The 16468-nt window shown below is 43.1% G+C and overlaps 1 protein-coding gene across 2 annotated transcripts in view; it reads right to left on the bottom strand.

Annotated features, from left to right (window-relative positions):
• Nucleotides 1-16468, bottom strand: part of MORC2 (MORC family CW-type zinc finger 2) — a 155164-nt gene that overhangs the window by 44854 nt on the left and 93842 nt on the right. For both annotated transcript variants that reach the window (XM_030217895.1, XM_030217896.1), the window contains exons 21-23: nt 15166-15318; nt 2499-2553; nt 1951-2092 (exon numbers count right to left, since the gene is read on the bottom strand). In XM_030217895.1, the coding sequence (XP_030073755.1) occupies nt 1951-2092; nt 2499-2553; nt 15166-15318 (350 nt within the window). The remainder of the gene's footprint in view (nt 1-1950; nt 2093-2498; nt 2554-15165; nt 15319-16468) is intronic.

Here is a 16468-nt window from a genome sequence, read left to right as displayed (position 1 = left end):
TGTCTCATTATGTCCTTAAGTGTTTGCATTTTTATTCTGTCTGATTGGACTTTTACTCTCCTGTGACTGTGCAGTACCCTATTTTATTTTGAAGTTAATTTTCTCTGTTACTGGTTTTAGTTTATGCCTGAATACCACTTGGCTTGTCCAAAATATGGCAGTTCATCAAAATTTTAAATAAACAAACATTGTCCAGCACTTCTCTCTCCCTTCCCTTCACAAGCAGCAACACAACTTTGTGGCGAGCAGCATCACGCTCTTTTTGTGGATGCTGGAGCTCACCGTCTTGGCCATAGCTTCCATCGGTGGCCCCTCCAGTTCTGCTTGCGGGTCTGCAGCTCACTCCTCTGCCCCAATCTATGGTTCCGCATCTACCTTCCCTCCCCCCCTCCCTACCAGTCTACCTTAAAGGTGGTCTTCTGTTGGACCCTGGCAGTAGCAGCATTGCATATATGCTGCCTGCGGCCGAGTCCGAAGCTTTCCCTCTAACCCAAAATGATGTCAGAAGCAGCAGAATGGGCCAGAGGGAAAGCTTTGGACTCAGCTGCAGGCAGATTATGTGCAACACTGCTGCTGCCGGGGACCAACACAAGACTGTTGGGGTGGGGGGGGGGGGGGAGATGTCAGATTGATGGAAGTCAGGAGTGGAAGACAGCAGAAGAGGAGTCTGGAGGAGACAGGAGATGCTGCAACAAGAGTAATTTTTTTAAAATCACAATTAATAACTAATGCATTTAATTGCAGAGTTAACTGTGATAATTTCTCCTCTCTCTGGCTCTCATACACTTCACCTCTGCTGAGTACTTTTACTGGTAGCTCCTCTTTCCTACAGTTCTCCAATACCCTCTGCAACCCTGACCCTACCCCCCCCCCCCCAAAATACTCTTGCATCCCAGCAATCTCTTCACCTCAACTTGCCCATTTCCTTTCCTCCTTCCTTTATCCCACCACGCTCTTGCGCACACACCCCCTTTTTTTTTTTTTTTACTAACATGCTTTTCTCCCTGCCTTATTGTGTCCCCCCCCCCCCCCCCCATCTCTCAGCTCTGATGCTATCTTCAAATTCCATTCCATCTTCACCTCTGCATTCTCTCCTGTCCTTCCTTTGCCCACTCTATGGCTGCAGTACTTAATGGTAACCAAAGCCATGTGGTGCCCAAGGTAGGGTCAGAAAGCTGTAGAAGTTGGAAAGAGGATTAGAGGAGAAGTCGCTTTGCCACTGGAATTTGCTGTGCCAACAGGCACATAGTACAACCACCAGCCCAGCACAGGAGAGAAAGGTTGTAGAGGCAAAGGAAGCAAAAACTAAAGTAGTGCTAACAAATTTTCTATGTGTCCATGGGTTGGGGGGGGGGGGGGGGGCTGGATCGCACTGGTCATCTCGTGTTCCTGTATCAATGCCTATGAGCACAAAGAGAGGAATGAGATGGGAAAATGTGGAGAGAGCGTGAGGCAGGGCTGCCTAGTGTCTGTCCATCTACTAGACCCTACCCGTGGCATTATGTTATGGTACAAACTGAAAATGTAACAGCATTTTTAAAATCATAGAATGTGCTAAGAAATTCAGTATTTCTAAAAGATTTATTGTTTCAAAGACGTATATCACTTGCTACAAAATATTTTTCTCATCTATTTGGCCATTTAAATTGTAGCTTAGCACTTTATTTTGAATTATGCATTTGTGTTTGCCTTAATGGGATCAAGATTACAATTTATACTAAACTGATTTCTTCAGTATTTTATACCCCTATGATTTGAAAGTCTGTGTTTGCTAATTCTTTGTTACTGCTATTTTCGTCTACCAGAGATCAGTGAGCAACTCTTACTACTAGTACTAAGCTACTGGTTAGTAATAGTAGTTCCGATTACTAAAGATCAGTTACTGATTAGCAGTAGTTCTAGTTACTGGTGACAGTTCGCGGTTATATAAGTGGTGGTGGTGCTCATTACCAGCGATCCCTAGGTGTTGTGTCTGTTGGGACGTAATCAAACTTCACTTTCCAGCGCACGGCATGCTTGCCCAGCTCAACAGTAGTCACACGACCTGTGAACCATTCCTTGTTAACGCGTACCTCCACGTGCAGGCCTTTATCTAGATGACAAGAATGGAGAGTGGGGAAGAAATAGTCTCTGTAACATAGCTAGGCCTTGACATGAAATTTGTGTTAGCCCTATGGATCTATTCCCAGCAGATGAAACAACTCATCTCCAGATAGTTAAGGAACAGATGTTTACCAGTGAAAGAAACTGTTTCAGAGAAAATCTAGTAAACTAAATACAGGGACAACAGGTTCTTACCATCATGCAATAGCTGGTTGCTTTGTATATACTGTTATCAATAGACCAAACTGATTCAGGACTATGTAACATGTGATATTAAATACTGAACTGTGCTGACACAGCAAAGGTAATCCTGAAGAGCAGATCCTAAAGATTATTTCCTTTAGTGCTGTGCAAAGTCCTATGTGTTTCCTTATCTACCATTTCCAAGAGCTTACCTTTCTGGGCAGATTTATGGCTCAGCAGTTCCTCTTCCCCAGGGCTGTCCGAAAGCTGAAAACAAAACAAAGTCTTTGCTGCCAAAACAAATCCTTTCCAGCCTTTTCATGTCAAGTTTCAACTTGTCACTGACCCATGTCTCATGACCTGACAATGAGCTCACCAGCAACTCCACAAAATCCCATCCTTTCTATGCCACCTATTCTCAAGTCTTTCAGTTTCTCAACTCCATCCTCAAGTAAAGCAGAGCCGCTTATTTATAAAGAGGGCTCCCTGAGACAGCAAGGGGATGCTTTAACACTGATGTGTGATGTCATCCCGATGGCTCATGATGGTATTTTTCCCATAGCTCAGGAAAGCCTTTGAAAGAGTATGAGCATTCCAACACTAAACCCAGGTCCCTTCCCCCTCTCCTCAATCGTCTTAGCTGTAGCAGGTAAGAAACTCTGCTTTCTCTGGTCAATAAATGAGGTAAGGAAACCAAACCGATGGGTGACTGCAGAGTCTCCCACTGTAGTTGTCCAGTGAAGATGATATAACAGACAATGACAAGAAGTTGGTGCAAAGGAGTGCGTTTATTATACCTACCGGAGTTTACAAAGTTCATCAGCTCAGATTGTGGTACATTTAAGCACTATTCGTGCTGGGAGGATTTCTGCACTGCATGATTGTGTTCAGTACCGGTTAGAACCCTCAAAAGTGTTAAGCCCTGGAAGCAGGCGGGGTACTGTCGAAACGCTTCTTTGCTTGAGTGCTATGCTTTTGAAGATTTGAGCACCACTGGCATTGGGTGTTACTGAATGTATTTGTTCACAGGACTGCTTCAGATAAATACTGATTTATTTTTATATTGTTAGATTTTTTCCTTCTTTTGAATCCTTATTGTATGAATTTCTCACTAGAGTTTTTCTAGTTATTTATAGTATAATCACTAGCAGAATTAGAAAAGGCTTAAAGAAGAGCAACCAAAATGATAAAGGGGATTGAACTTCTATGAGGAAAGGCTACAGTGGTTAGGGCTCTTCAGCTTAGAAAAGAGACAGCTGAGGTGGAATATTATTGAGTTCTACAAAATCCTGAGTAGTGTAGAACGGATAAAAGTGAATCGATTTTTCACTCTTTCAAAAAGTAGGACACTCAATGAAATTATATGGAAATACTTTAAAGACATATAGGAGGAAATATTTTTTCTCTCAAAGAATAGTTAAGCTCTGGAACTCATTGCAGGAGGATGTGGTAACAGCAGTTAATGTATCTGGATTTAAAAAAGGTTTGGATAAGTTCCTGGAGGAAACGTCCATAGTCTGTTATTTAGATGGACATGAGGGAAGCAACTGCTTGCCCCGGGATTGGTAGCATGGAATGCTGCTACTAATTGGGTTTCTGCCAGGTACTTGCAACCTGGATTAGCACTGCTGGAAGCAGGATACTGGGCTAGATGGACCATTGGTATGACCCAGTATGGCTATTCTTATGCATTCAGGGAGCACAAACGTATGTCACTAACGTTCTGGACATTATTATGAGGGTCCATCCCATAGTTAAGTCCTATGATCTTTCCTTTCCATCACTACTGATGCTCTTAATTTATCTAATAAGTATTATAATATTTGGCACATGTACTTCATATATGTCCTAAGACTACCATATTTCAACCTCAATTTACATCTTCTAGTTCTACCGTTTCCCCATCTCTAAAAAAAAAAAAAAAAAAATACGTTTATACATTTATACCTTTCAATTATTTAAACGTCTGTACCATATGTCCCTCGTCCCTCCTTTCCTCTAGGGCATAACATAAGAGTAGCCATACTGGGTCAGACCAAAGGTCCATCTAGCCCAGTATCCTGTTTTTCAAATAGTGGCCAAGCCAGGTCACAAGTACCTGGCAGAAACCCAAATTGTGGCAACACTCCATACTACAAAAGCCCAGAGCAAGCAGTTGCTTCCCATGTCTGTCTCAATAGCAGACTATGGATTTTTCCCTCCAGGAATTTGTCCAAATGTTTTTTAAACCCAGATATGCTAACTGCCTCCTTGGTATATAAATCTCTCTCATGCATATTCATTTTGGATATCCTGAAAACCTGGCCTGATTGTGGACCTTGGGGGCCAGAATTGAGTAGCCCTGCTCTAAGGTATAAATATCCAAGTCGTCAAGTCTCGTCTCATTCGTCTTTTAGAACAAACCCTATAGTATTTTTGTCACGTTCCTTTGAACTGTTTCAAGTCTTTTTATGTCATTAGCGAGATACTGCTTTCAAAACTGTACACAATACTCCAAGTGGGGCCTCACCAATGATGTATAGGAATTTTAACACCTTCTTTCTTCTGCTGACTATGCCTCTCTATGCACCCTTGGATAACGAAAAAAAATCCCTCTGTCTCTGGTACAAATAAATCAATAACCTCCACAAAACCACGATTGCGACACGTGGGTTTCAATTTTCTTTCCTCAGGGACTCGGGTTAAAGGTTAAAGCTGTCGTCCGCACCGTCTTCCTCTGTTAAACAAGCTGCAAGATGTTCCTGTTATTCACTGTGGTAGCTTTTATAGGCAGTCCTCTCAAGGCTTTGAACTGGAAATCACTCTATTGACGTCACTACATGGAAGAAGTGTTTGTTCTTTTAATAAAAAAAATAAAAAGTTTCAACAATATGTGCCCTGGCCTAATAAAGTTGGTATATACAAAAAACCCTTCTCTTCCATGTAGTGACGTCAATAGAGTGATTTCCGGTTCGAAGCCTTGAGAGGAGTGCCTATAAAAGCTACCACAGTGAACAGGAACGTCTTGCAGCTTGTTTAACAGAGGAAGACGGTGCAGACGACAGCTTTAACCCGAGTCCCTGAGGAAAGAAAATTGAAACCCGCGGTGTCGCAGTCCTGGTTTTGTGGAGGTTCTCTATGCACCCTAGGATCCTTGAGCTTTGATATAGCCCTCGCCACCCTGAGTACAGAATCTGGAGTGGACCACGACACAGAGATTAACTCCTGCATACCTCGTGAACCGGAAAAAATTTCAGAGGATTCTTAGTACTGGTCACCTTAGATTTAAATGAAGACGGTGAGAGAGCCTCAGGAGACGCAATATTCAGCAACTGCAGAGCTTTGGTAATGAAGGATGGCACTCTAGCTGACAAAGCAATACAGAGCGGTGTACAGACTAAAAACAAAAGAAATTGGAAAAGAACTCCATTGTTTTAATAGGAAAGTTCAACAGCCACACCAGAATAGAAAATAATTGAGGGAGGGAGATAGAATGGGGGAGGGGGAGTTGAAGGTTAAGAGCTCCCCCTGCTGAGTGTGCCCAACTAGCCAATCAACCTGGTCTCTCAAAAGCCTGCTTGAATAGCCAAGCCTTCAAGGAAGATTTAAAAGTCTTGAAGGGGGTTCAGAGAGGAGGGAAAGAGGAAGGTTGTTGCATACATGGGGGGCAAGAAAGAAAAAGTCACTGTTCCTAGTGGCTTCATAGTGAGCCATTTTAGGACCAGGAAGGGTCAAGCGGTGATCATTTAGGGAACGAAGAAGGTGGGAAAGGGAATAGGTGATCGTGAGGCGAGCAAGATAATCTGGAACACCAAGCATGAAAGTTAGAATTGCTATTTGTAATGTGTTGCTTGATAGGTAACCAGTGGTGCTGCTTCAATAGAAGGGTGGTGTGATCTGAACGGCAGGCGTAACATAATATAGTCTGATTGCAGTGTTTTGTAGAGTTTGTAATTTTTTCAATGATGATTGCTGTATACCTGCATACACAATGTTACAGTAGTCTAATCGGGAACTGAAGAAAGAGAATAGTAATGAATGATAACCTTTAAAGCTGAAGTAGTGACAAACAGCTTGGAGTTACCGCAAAAGGAAGAAACATGTCTTGGACAGCTGTGGTTTGAAAGAGGGCAGAGTCCCATATAATTCCCAAATATCTGAAACTTGTGATGGGGTAATTTGTGTGCTGATTAGGTTGAGAGACTGAGATGGAGGCATGGAGAAACCAGTGAACCACCAAGTCACCGTTTTGACCGTGTTGAGGAATAAACAGTGGTCCCTTAACCAGTTGGCAACTGCATCCAGACACGTCTGAAGAGGGGTGATCGCCCCTGGGGGGGGGGGTTAGAATAGCTGGGGTAGGATAAATACGAAGAATGTCATCTGCGTAATAGTATGCAGAGATCCCTAGTGACTGGATGAGAGTAGCAAAAGGACTTTGTCATCGACACAGAAGATGCTGTATGGACTTGAAAAGACTTGAAAAGACCGTTGAGACAAAAATGAAGTAAACCATTTGTAGACTTCCCCAGAAACAACAAGTGAGGAAAGATGGGTTTTCCTCCTCCTTTTTTTTTTCCAAGTACTGTGAGGAAGAAGAAGCGAAGAGAGAGGAAGGGGTGGGGGGGTGGGGGACCTGGCACCACCAGGTGTACCCCTACAGAAGGCACCAAGCAGCCTAAACGCCCCCAAGCTCTACTGAACCAGGAGAACTTAGAACAGGAGCGAAAACTGAAGATGAGAACAGGAGCTTGTGAGAGCCTGTCCACTGTCAGCTGGAGACAGTGAGAAAGAACATACCGATTATCCAAGGACCATCTATGTAGCACTGTGGCGAAACAGTGGGTTTCCAAGCCTGAGAACTATATTATTTCATGTGCATTTCCCTTGTTTGGCGACTGTCTTTTTTGTAAAGCTGTTACAGAAGTGACAGTTTTTCCCTGCCTAACCTATGAGATAATCTGTAGTCTCAGATAGGGAGAGGAGAGAGAAAGATCACTTCACTGAGGCCCTGTGAGCAGTTATATTTTATAACCCATGAGCAGCTATATTTCCTGAACTCTCCAGATGCTACCCAGGTAGTAACAAGTGTTAGATAGTTTTAATGTTGATCCTTATTTTGGTTATCTGTTATTGCTTGCTGTACTTTTTTCAAACGTTCACTGTTTTACTTTAACAATAAACCTATTAGTTTATTGGCTCTGCTGCCCTGGACTAAGAATCCTGGTGATTTGTGTTTTGGTCTGTAGGTGCTTTCTGAGAACTGTGGGACCCTGGGATTGTGGCCCCAGTGTCCTTAGAAACCACTGGGGAATTAAGTTGCGGGTGGGAGATTCGCCCAGAGGCAAGCATAACCCATCAGGTGTGAGAAGGGTATGCCAGAGTAGAGCACATGTACAGGTGGTAGTGGGCCTGAGCAGTGCTGGGACAGACCCTCTAGGTGGCCTCAGGTTTAACCCCCCCCCCCCCCCCCCCCCCCCCAGGTGAGCTCTAGGCGTTCCGTGACAGGCACACTTCAGTTCAGTGTTCTTTATCTCCACCTGCTGGCAGATGGACATAATCCACAAGTCTCTGGATTCATCTGCTGCTGCTAAGGAAATATATTTATTTTGGTTCACTGCTTATTTGTTGAATCAGCTTGATATATTGGATTTGATAGTTGGGGTAAAATGGAAATACAGCAGCTTTTAAACTAGAACCTGGGGTACAGCCAATAATGATATCTTTGAAGAATATTATCAAAACAGGGAAGTTAGGACACCCTGATAAAAAGGCAGCAAATAAAGGCAAAAGTAAGCCAGGTGTTTTTCAGGGAAGAACAGAGAGTAAAGGTTGCAAATTATTCATGTCACCTAACACTTTGACTAACTCATCAAAACCAGAAAACTATTTGCCTACCACTAATGTTATTCTTCATTATCTTCTTTATTAAAGAGCACCCTCAGATATTCCCACTATAATTAACTCACAGTATATTTCTGTGGCTTAGTGGTGTAGCACCTCATTCATCGGGTTGCTCTAATTTTTTATTTTATTAGAAACGCCATATCCCAATAAAAGTGCTATCAGACTGGTGCAATTATTTTTGTATATATTTTTTCTGTAAGAAATTCTTGTGCCCAACCAGTCCTAAATACGTAATCACTGCCTCACTGTTGTTACTTTTGTCTCAATGTATATAATAATATAAGGCAGCTACCATTTGAACATAAACAATCACTTATCTAAATCGTGCATCTGAAGCTTCTTATCATGACTGCACTGTTGTTACAATATGTGTCTCCGTATTCCTCCATATAACCGGGGATCGCATTTAATCCTTCGCCTGCCCCTGAACGTGCCCGACGCAAAGGTGGCTGATATTTTTGCTATCTTGCGGTTCAGACTCCCTTGAAACCACTGACTGCTACTGGGGCTTGGGAACAGGAACAGCATGTGAGGCAGCGTGGGAGGAAGTGGGGGAGCTTGTAACATGCTTGTCTTGGCCCTGTTTCTGGCAGTGGTCGGTATTTGGGATAAAGGAGTTGCCCGGAGAGGAGTAGGTATAGAGGAATGACTGCAACGGCGTGTAGCTCTGCTGGTGGTTTAGGGCCGGCTGCAGTAGATTTTATTTCTGCTGGCGCTGAAGTTGGGCCTTTTGGGAAGACATAGGGCCATCTACCATGATGTCAGAAATCTGCAGCTACCTTATCAGGACCCAGAGAGATTTCAGGGTTAGGCATCTTTACTTTTTCCCCCCCAGTTTTTTCCTCTTTTTTTTTTTTTTTTAATGGTCTGCTAACTTTGGGGTAGAGAAGGAGGGGAAGGAATGCTTCATGTGCAACCATCCTGGGTGCCTTTAGGGGCCCGCCCAGGGTGGAAGTCTATGCGACAGGGGGGATGGGAGCAGTAGAGATAATAGAATTGGATGTGGGATGGTGGATTGAGGGGTGGGGAGGGGGGGGTTATTAAAAGGTTAAATGAAGGCTCAAAAGGCCCAGTGTATTGGCTATACTCAGTACATGGAGAGACATGTTGCTAATATAGTAATTTGGGCTTTGTTATCTTGTTGTTGCCTTCAATAAAAGTGTTGAAACAAACAGATATGAACATAAAAACCCGGGGGGGGGGGGGGGGGGGGGGGCAAAGGTCTGGATGGGGAAGGGAGAAAATTGTTAAAACTTTGATGATGGAATTTATTACCTTGTTCGTTTTAAGTAGGGTTTGATAATCAATTTGTTGTATATTGAGCTTGTTGGCTGTGTTTAACATGCTGAATCATCAATAAAAATTGTTGAAACATAAAATGGTCTGTTGAAGTGAGCTGTGAGGAGACCTTATGGTCACCTGTGACGAGCAGGAAAAAAAAAGACTGATGAGAAAAGAAGAGGAGACCTGGACAGAGTGAGGAATTACCTGCACATTCTTATGAGAGACTTTCAAAGGCTTCCCTGAACTATGGAAAAGTACTACCACAAGAAGCCATTAGGATGACTTTACCCATCAGTGTGGCTGGGCTCCTCCTGTCTGTCGACTAAGAATGACAGTTTACTGTTCCTCCTTGCTGTGGCCTTTCCTGCAAATTCTGTGTTTTGTCAGATGTCAGTTATGGTCCCTAGAGGTCAAACGTCAGCTTTGGCTTTCATCTGGTTCTGGGTTCCTTTCTGTGGTCCCAGGTCCACTTCTTAGGGGCAGTGGGTTTGTAGCACAATAAAACAACACACAGATGTAGCTTGGAAAAAGGTATTTTACCTAGAAAAAGGCTTACAGACTTTTAGGGCAGGAAGATATTACAGCGCTGCTTCAGCAAGTCTGTCTGTCTCTCTGATTCTACGTGTCTGTCAGTGAATGTCTGTCTTTCTGTCACAGCTGAGAAGGGGGATGTGTGTGGAATAGCTCTCTGAAAAAGGTCTGCAGGTATGATGGGGTGTGTGTCTGAATGTATATGTGTCCTGGGTGTGAATGTGTCTTTTATATTCCTGCACTTGTCTCTTTTTTCTAGCATGTTCCTGAGTTACAATTTGGTTTGTTTGATCTTATGTCTCCTGATCACAAAAGAGATGTGGATTCCTTTGAAGGTCCACTAGTTGGAGCCACTGTCTGCGTAATTAACACTCCATTGTTAATTGCTGCCAAAGAAACTGGCTTTTTGTTATACTGAATAGCTAGAGAGCTCTGTAATCTTATCTACTTTAAACAAGAATGTGCTTTGGCCAAAGATCTTCACACATTCCAGTAATCTGGGGAAGAACAAACAATAGACACCCCCATCCGCCTAGAAGACACAAACTCAACAAGCAAAACTCTTAGACCCAGATGCATCAACCTTTCGTAAAAAAATGTGAATCGTAAAAGTCCTTAAATTTTAAAAAACGAAGAATGCACCAAAAAAACAAGTCTTTAATGTTCGGTACAGTACTGTAAAGTACAATGCATTAAAGATACATTAAATTGGTGTAATCCCCGTCGGTAATTGGCCCCTAAAGCATGCGCAGAGCAGCCAAGCGTTATGCTGGCTGCTCTGCGCATGCATAAACGTCAAAACCAAAAAATAAAAATAACACAAACACATGGCTCCCCGCTTTCCCCTGCATACAATATAAAATCTTATCAAACATCAAAAAAGGATCAGGAGTGTCCTGTATGGACGGCCTTGCCCCCCCCCCCCCCACCCGAGGTCGCCGCCGCTCCCCGCTTCTCCCTGTATGAAAAGAAAACTCAAAATAAAAATCAAACCTTTTGCAGCGCCGGGCCCCCCTCCCTTCCTGTCTCTCTCTTCTCCTTCTCTCACCACTGATCCGCCTCCCGCCATCCTCCGCCCCCGTGCCCCGCCCCCCTGAGGTCATCGCCGCCGCTCCCCCCTCCTCCTTACCGGCCCGCGCAGCGCCTCTCACCTCTGTGTGAAGGCGCTGCACGGGCAGAAAGAACAGCTGATGCCTCCAGTCTTTGCGTCTCTGCTTTCCTCCTGGGCCCGCCCTCATCTGACGTAATACCACTTAGACATCTTAAGAAACAGACCAGTACTTGGGAACTTGGACATAGTTAATGCCAGATCAGCCAACAAAAATGTTCTATGATCCATGTCATCAGTGAATACCACTTAGACATCTTAAGAATACCAACCAATACAAGGGAAGCGGGATGGTGGGGTAGCAGTCCTGATCCAGGAGACAATCAAACTGCGCAGAGTCTCCATCCTCCACCTGTCTGAGCCAGAATGCTTCCTAATCCAGTTGGGAGATAAGGAACCAGTGTGGCTGCTCATGGTCTACAGAGTACCTTGCAACAATGCATCATCTGTACAAGAACTGTTGAGTCTGGTGACTGAGTTAACCCTGAGCTACTCTAGGTTAGTAATCATGGGTCAACTTTAACCTATACATTGAAACTCCAGACACCACTACTGCTGCCTTCCTTGATACAATGACAGCTCTAGAATTCATTCATGTGATCAAATCTCCAATCCATGAAAAGGGCCATATGCTAGACTTGGTGTTCTGCAAAGGGGTTGACACCTTTGAATACGCTGGTAGCATCGAGATAACACCCCTATCATGTACTGATCACTTTCTACTCACATTTTCTATTACGGACCACATAAAACAGATGGGCCCAATCAAAGTTTGGAAGGAAATCCAAGACACAAGAAATCTTAACTGCTGATAACTTCCAGGGGCCTTGTCCTATCCCCATGTAGATGGAAAGATGATGACAGTGTCAGAACAGTTTGAAATCTGGAATGCATGCTTAGCAATGGTATTAGAAAAAAAATGACCCCTCTAAAGAAGGTCCTTTGTTCTACAAACCAACGTTCCCCATGGCTCTCCCCAGAACTACAGGTCATTAAGCATCAAGGACGTCAATTTGAAAGAAAATGGCGAAAATCTCACTTAGAGGAAGATAGGCTCAACTGTAAGAAACACATGGCAGTGTACAGCCAGGCTTTAACAGCAGCCAAAAAAAACAGTATTTCTCTCAACATATAGAACAAGCTACAAATTCAACCAAGCAACTATTTAAAACAGTAAACCGCCTACTGCAAACCCCAAAACAGAACCAGCCTTGCCAGTCACAACTAACCAGCAACGATTTTACCACATACTTTGCCAACAAAATTAAAAGTCTCCATCAAGACCTACAGATAGTCCCATCAAAATTCCCACCAGCTAATGAAGATAACACTCCCTCTTCCTCACCATGCACATCCATCTGGGACTCATTCAACCAGGTCACAGAGGAAGTTCTTGAAAAAATCCTGAAAGGCCTTGGGCCTACAACCTGCCCCTCTTGATCCCTCCCCAGCAAAGATAGTACAATGAGCAAGAATAGGCCTAATTAAAAGGGCCACAAAAATTGTTAACACCTCTCTTGTAGAAGAGCAGATGCCAACACTACAAAAAAGAGCTGTGGTGCTCCCCCTCCTGAAAAAGAGCTCACTCGACCCGGACAAGCTCAGTCTCTATATTCCTTTCCTAGCAAAAACTTATAGAAAAGATAGTCTGCATTCACTTCAATGAGTGGATAATTGAAAGTAATTGGCTAGACCCAGGCCAATCTGGCTTCAGAACAGAACCAGTTCTTGTGCTCTTCTTGATGATCACAGAAATCTTGACCATGGATCTGCCTTGAAACTAGTGTTGCTGGATTCCTCAGTCTCCTTCGACACTGTGGATTGGCCGCTGTCGGGGACAGGATGCTGGGCTTGATGGGCCTTTGGTCTTTTCCCAGTATGGCATTACTTATGTACAAGACTGGCAGAAACAGGTATCAATGGCACAGTACTTACATGGTTCAAATCCTATTTGTCAGGCAGACAACAATCAGTTCAGTTCAACAGTAGCACATCATTACCTTGGGCACTAAATTGTGGCGTGCCAAAGGAATCCATACTGTCTCCTATTTTATTTCATATCTACCTCAAGCCTCTGGCTGAGCTGCTTTGATCGGTGCATACAAAATTCTACATCTATCTGATGATGTGCAACTACCCACAGCACTGAGTAAACTGTCTGCCTGCCTAACTGCAACTCAGAAATGGGCAAACAACAACAAACTCTGCCTGAACCCAAGCAAAATAAAGATTCTTTGGGTACCTAACACAAGTGGACAAATACCTGACTTCAAAATACCTATTGGGAAGTAAGAACTCCCCCTAAAATCGCAGGTCAGGAATCTTGGGTTACACTGCTAGACACATCACTCAATTCTGATCCCACAAATTCAAACAAACTTTAAAAACTGTCTCCATCACCTATGGCAGCTACGAAATCTCTCTCCATATATTGAAAAGACGAGTCTGACCACAGTGGTCCAGGCCATGATAACATCATGACTAGATTATCGTAATGCCCTGTACTCTAGTCAAACCAAACCAAAATTAGCTACAACTATTTCAGAATGCTGCAGCACGACAGAAGGCTGCAAATGGTGTGACCTCATCGCACTCTTCCTGCAAAAACTACATTGGCCACCAGTACCTTACAGGGCTAAATTAAAAAAACAAAAACAAAAAAACCTTATGTTTGATTTTCAAGGTCCTCAGAAAAAAATGGGCCAGAGTACATAAAGAATAAGTTAGCCCTTTACACACCTTCAAGACCTGTAAGATCCTCTCAAGGATCATCACTATCTGTACCTTGATCTAAAAAAATTGTACGTGATACCCGTCAGCAAGCTTTCTCAGGAGTAGCCCCCATGCTCTGGAATTTACTCCTAGAGGGGCTAAGTATAACTTGAGACTATCTCTACTTCAAGAAACAGGTGAAAGCCTGGTTCTTCTCCCAAGCCTTTAATACATAGGGTGACCGACTATACACCCATTCTGCACCTGGACTAGCTTGCTACACACACTGTAACTTAGACCAGTTCCTTTATCTTGATTAAATGTACAAAGGAGTTTAGTTTAGCCACCCATTTATTTATCCCAACTGAATCTGTACCACGCATCTTGCCCCCATCTATATATCTGCATTTGGCTCCTCAGCTATATGGTAAGGAGTATTATAGAAAAGCATTAGTATCATAGGAATGTTACTTGAATGTTCCAACTGTGTGCTTATTAAATATTTCATTAGTATTATGCTTACATCATATTATATATCTGTTACTTGAATTTCAGTGCTGTTAAATATGTATGTTTTTGATCATGTTTCATGGTAATCCTACATACTTACACATTTTACTATTGTTATGCTGTTAACAAAACTAAGTTTGATGTAAAACTGTACACCGCTTTGAGTGAATCTCTCAAAAATGCGGTTAATAAGTCCAAATTTTAAAAAAAAATTGTATTTGGATTTATTGACAACCTTTTTGCAGAAATTCATCCAAGTGGTGTAGAGCAACAGTAACCTGGACTTAGCCAATATGCAATTACAACAGGTAAAACAACAAATAACACAACGCAGTTTGCTACTTTGAATGTCAACATGACACTTTAAAATTTCTTAATGGACAGCACAGAGAGTAAGCAGAGGTGGAACATTAAAGCGATTAAGAGAGTTTGATAAGCATGACTTATAGAAAATTGCACATGGCGTCACAAAAAGTGGGTGTGTCATAAGCAATCCTACTGCAGTTAGTGCAGTCAATGTTAGTCTCACACACACATCAGGACCATTTAGTTATATGAATGTCTTGTCTAACTCTGCCAGGAAACCACCATCAAAAGGTGGAGGAACAAGACCACCACTTCAAAACCTTACAAAGGAGAACACAAGAGTAGGGTGTCTGCCAACCAACCACAGAAGAGAGACGTCAAATCCAACAGAGAAAGAATTTATCCAGCCCAATAAACTTTATCTATTGGATTCGATGTCTCATCAGACACCCTACTCTTGTGTCCAACTTTGCACCTTAAGCACTGACCTCCTCAGGGCAGAGTGGCATTTTTCCACCCCCAATCTGCGCTATAAATCTCACCTCTACCACAACCTCATTAGTGTCCTTTTTCTCTTGTTTAATTTCCACTATTTTGGGCCGTTTAGCTTTCTCCTGTCTTTGTATTAATGCTTGATCATCAACTTCTTCGTTCCTGCTGATCAGATTGGAATTTCTCTTCCTGATACTAGATATCTGAAAGGGAAAACAAATTTCCTTTAAAGAGAGCAACCTGGGAAAAAAAAAATTAACAGCAAAAGTATTTCCACAAATAAAATGGTGCTTTACCTACAGAAACAGGCATTTATTAAAATTACTCAACCGCCTATTTTATTTTTTATTTGTACCCCGCGCTTTCCCACTCATGGCAGGCTCAATGCGGCTTAGGTAGTTATTTGTACCTGGGGCAATGGAGGGTTAAGTGACTTGCCCAGAGTCACAAGGAGCTGCCTGTGCCTGAAGTGGGAATCGAACTCAGTTCCCCAGGACCAAAGTCCACCACCCTAACCACTAGGCCACTCCTCCACTGTTGCTACTATTTGAGATTCTACATGGAATGTTTGCTATTCCACCAGCAACATTCCATGTAGAAGTCGGCCCTTGCAGATCACCAATGTGGCCGCGCAGGCTTCTGCTTCTGTGAGTCTGACGTCCTGCACGTACGTGCAAGACGTCAGACTCACAGAAACAGAAGTCTGCGCAGCCTTCTACATGGAATGTTGCTAGTGGAATAGCAACATTCCATGTAGAATCTCCAATAGTAGCAACATTCCATGTAGAATCTCCAATAGTATCTATTTTATTTTTGTTACATTTGTATCCTGCGCTTTCCCACTCATGGCAGGCTCAATGCGGCTTACATGGGGCAATGGAGGGTTAAGTGACTTGCCCAGAGTCACAAGGAGCTGCCTGTGCCTGCAGTGGGAATCGAACCCAGTTCCCCAGGACCAAAGTCCACCACCCTAACCACTAGGCCACTCCTCCACTCCAATACAGGTAATCTGACTTGAGCTCTTTTCAGGGCAAAGCACAGAATAAATGGCAATTTAAAAAGACAGAATGTATGATCTGTAAGTGCGCAAATTTACTTGGATCAAATCCAAGGCTTTCCTGGGGGTAGGATTTGAAGCGCTGTGTCCGAGGAGACAACGAAGCACGCTCACCTTCACAACGGTCTTTCTAAAGACCTCCTTTTTGCTGAGGATTTGCCTTCGTCAAATAGTTCTCAAAGGCATTCGGCATTAAGACTCCTGATGCAGGCCTAATGGCCGAAACACAACGTTGTGTCGAGTCTTTATACCTCAATAAACATCTTTATTATTATAAATCTTTTCAGTCTTTGAAA

This window comes from Microcaecilia unicolor, chromosome 11, assembly GCF_901765095.1.
Source record: "Microcaecilia unicolor chromosome 11, aMicUni1.1, whole genome shotgun sequence".
Taxonomy (NCBI): domain Eukaryota; kingdom Metazoa; phylum Chordata; class Amphibia; order Gymnophiona; family Siphonopidae; genus Microcaecilia; species Microcaecilia unicolor.
The sequence above is the reverse complement of the archived record's forward strand: the minus strand, read 5'-3'. Positions and strand labels throughout refer to the sequence as shown.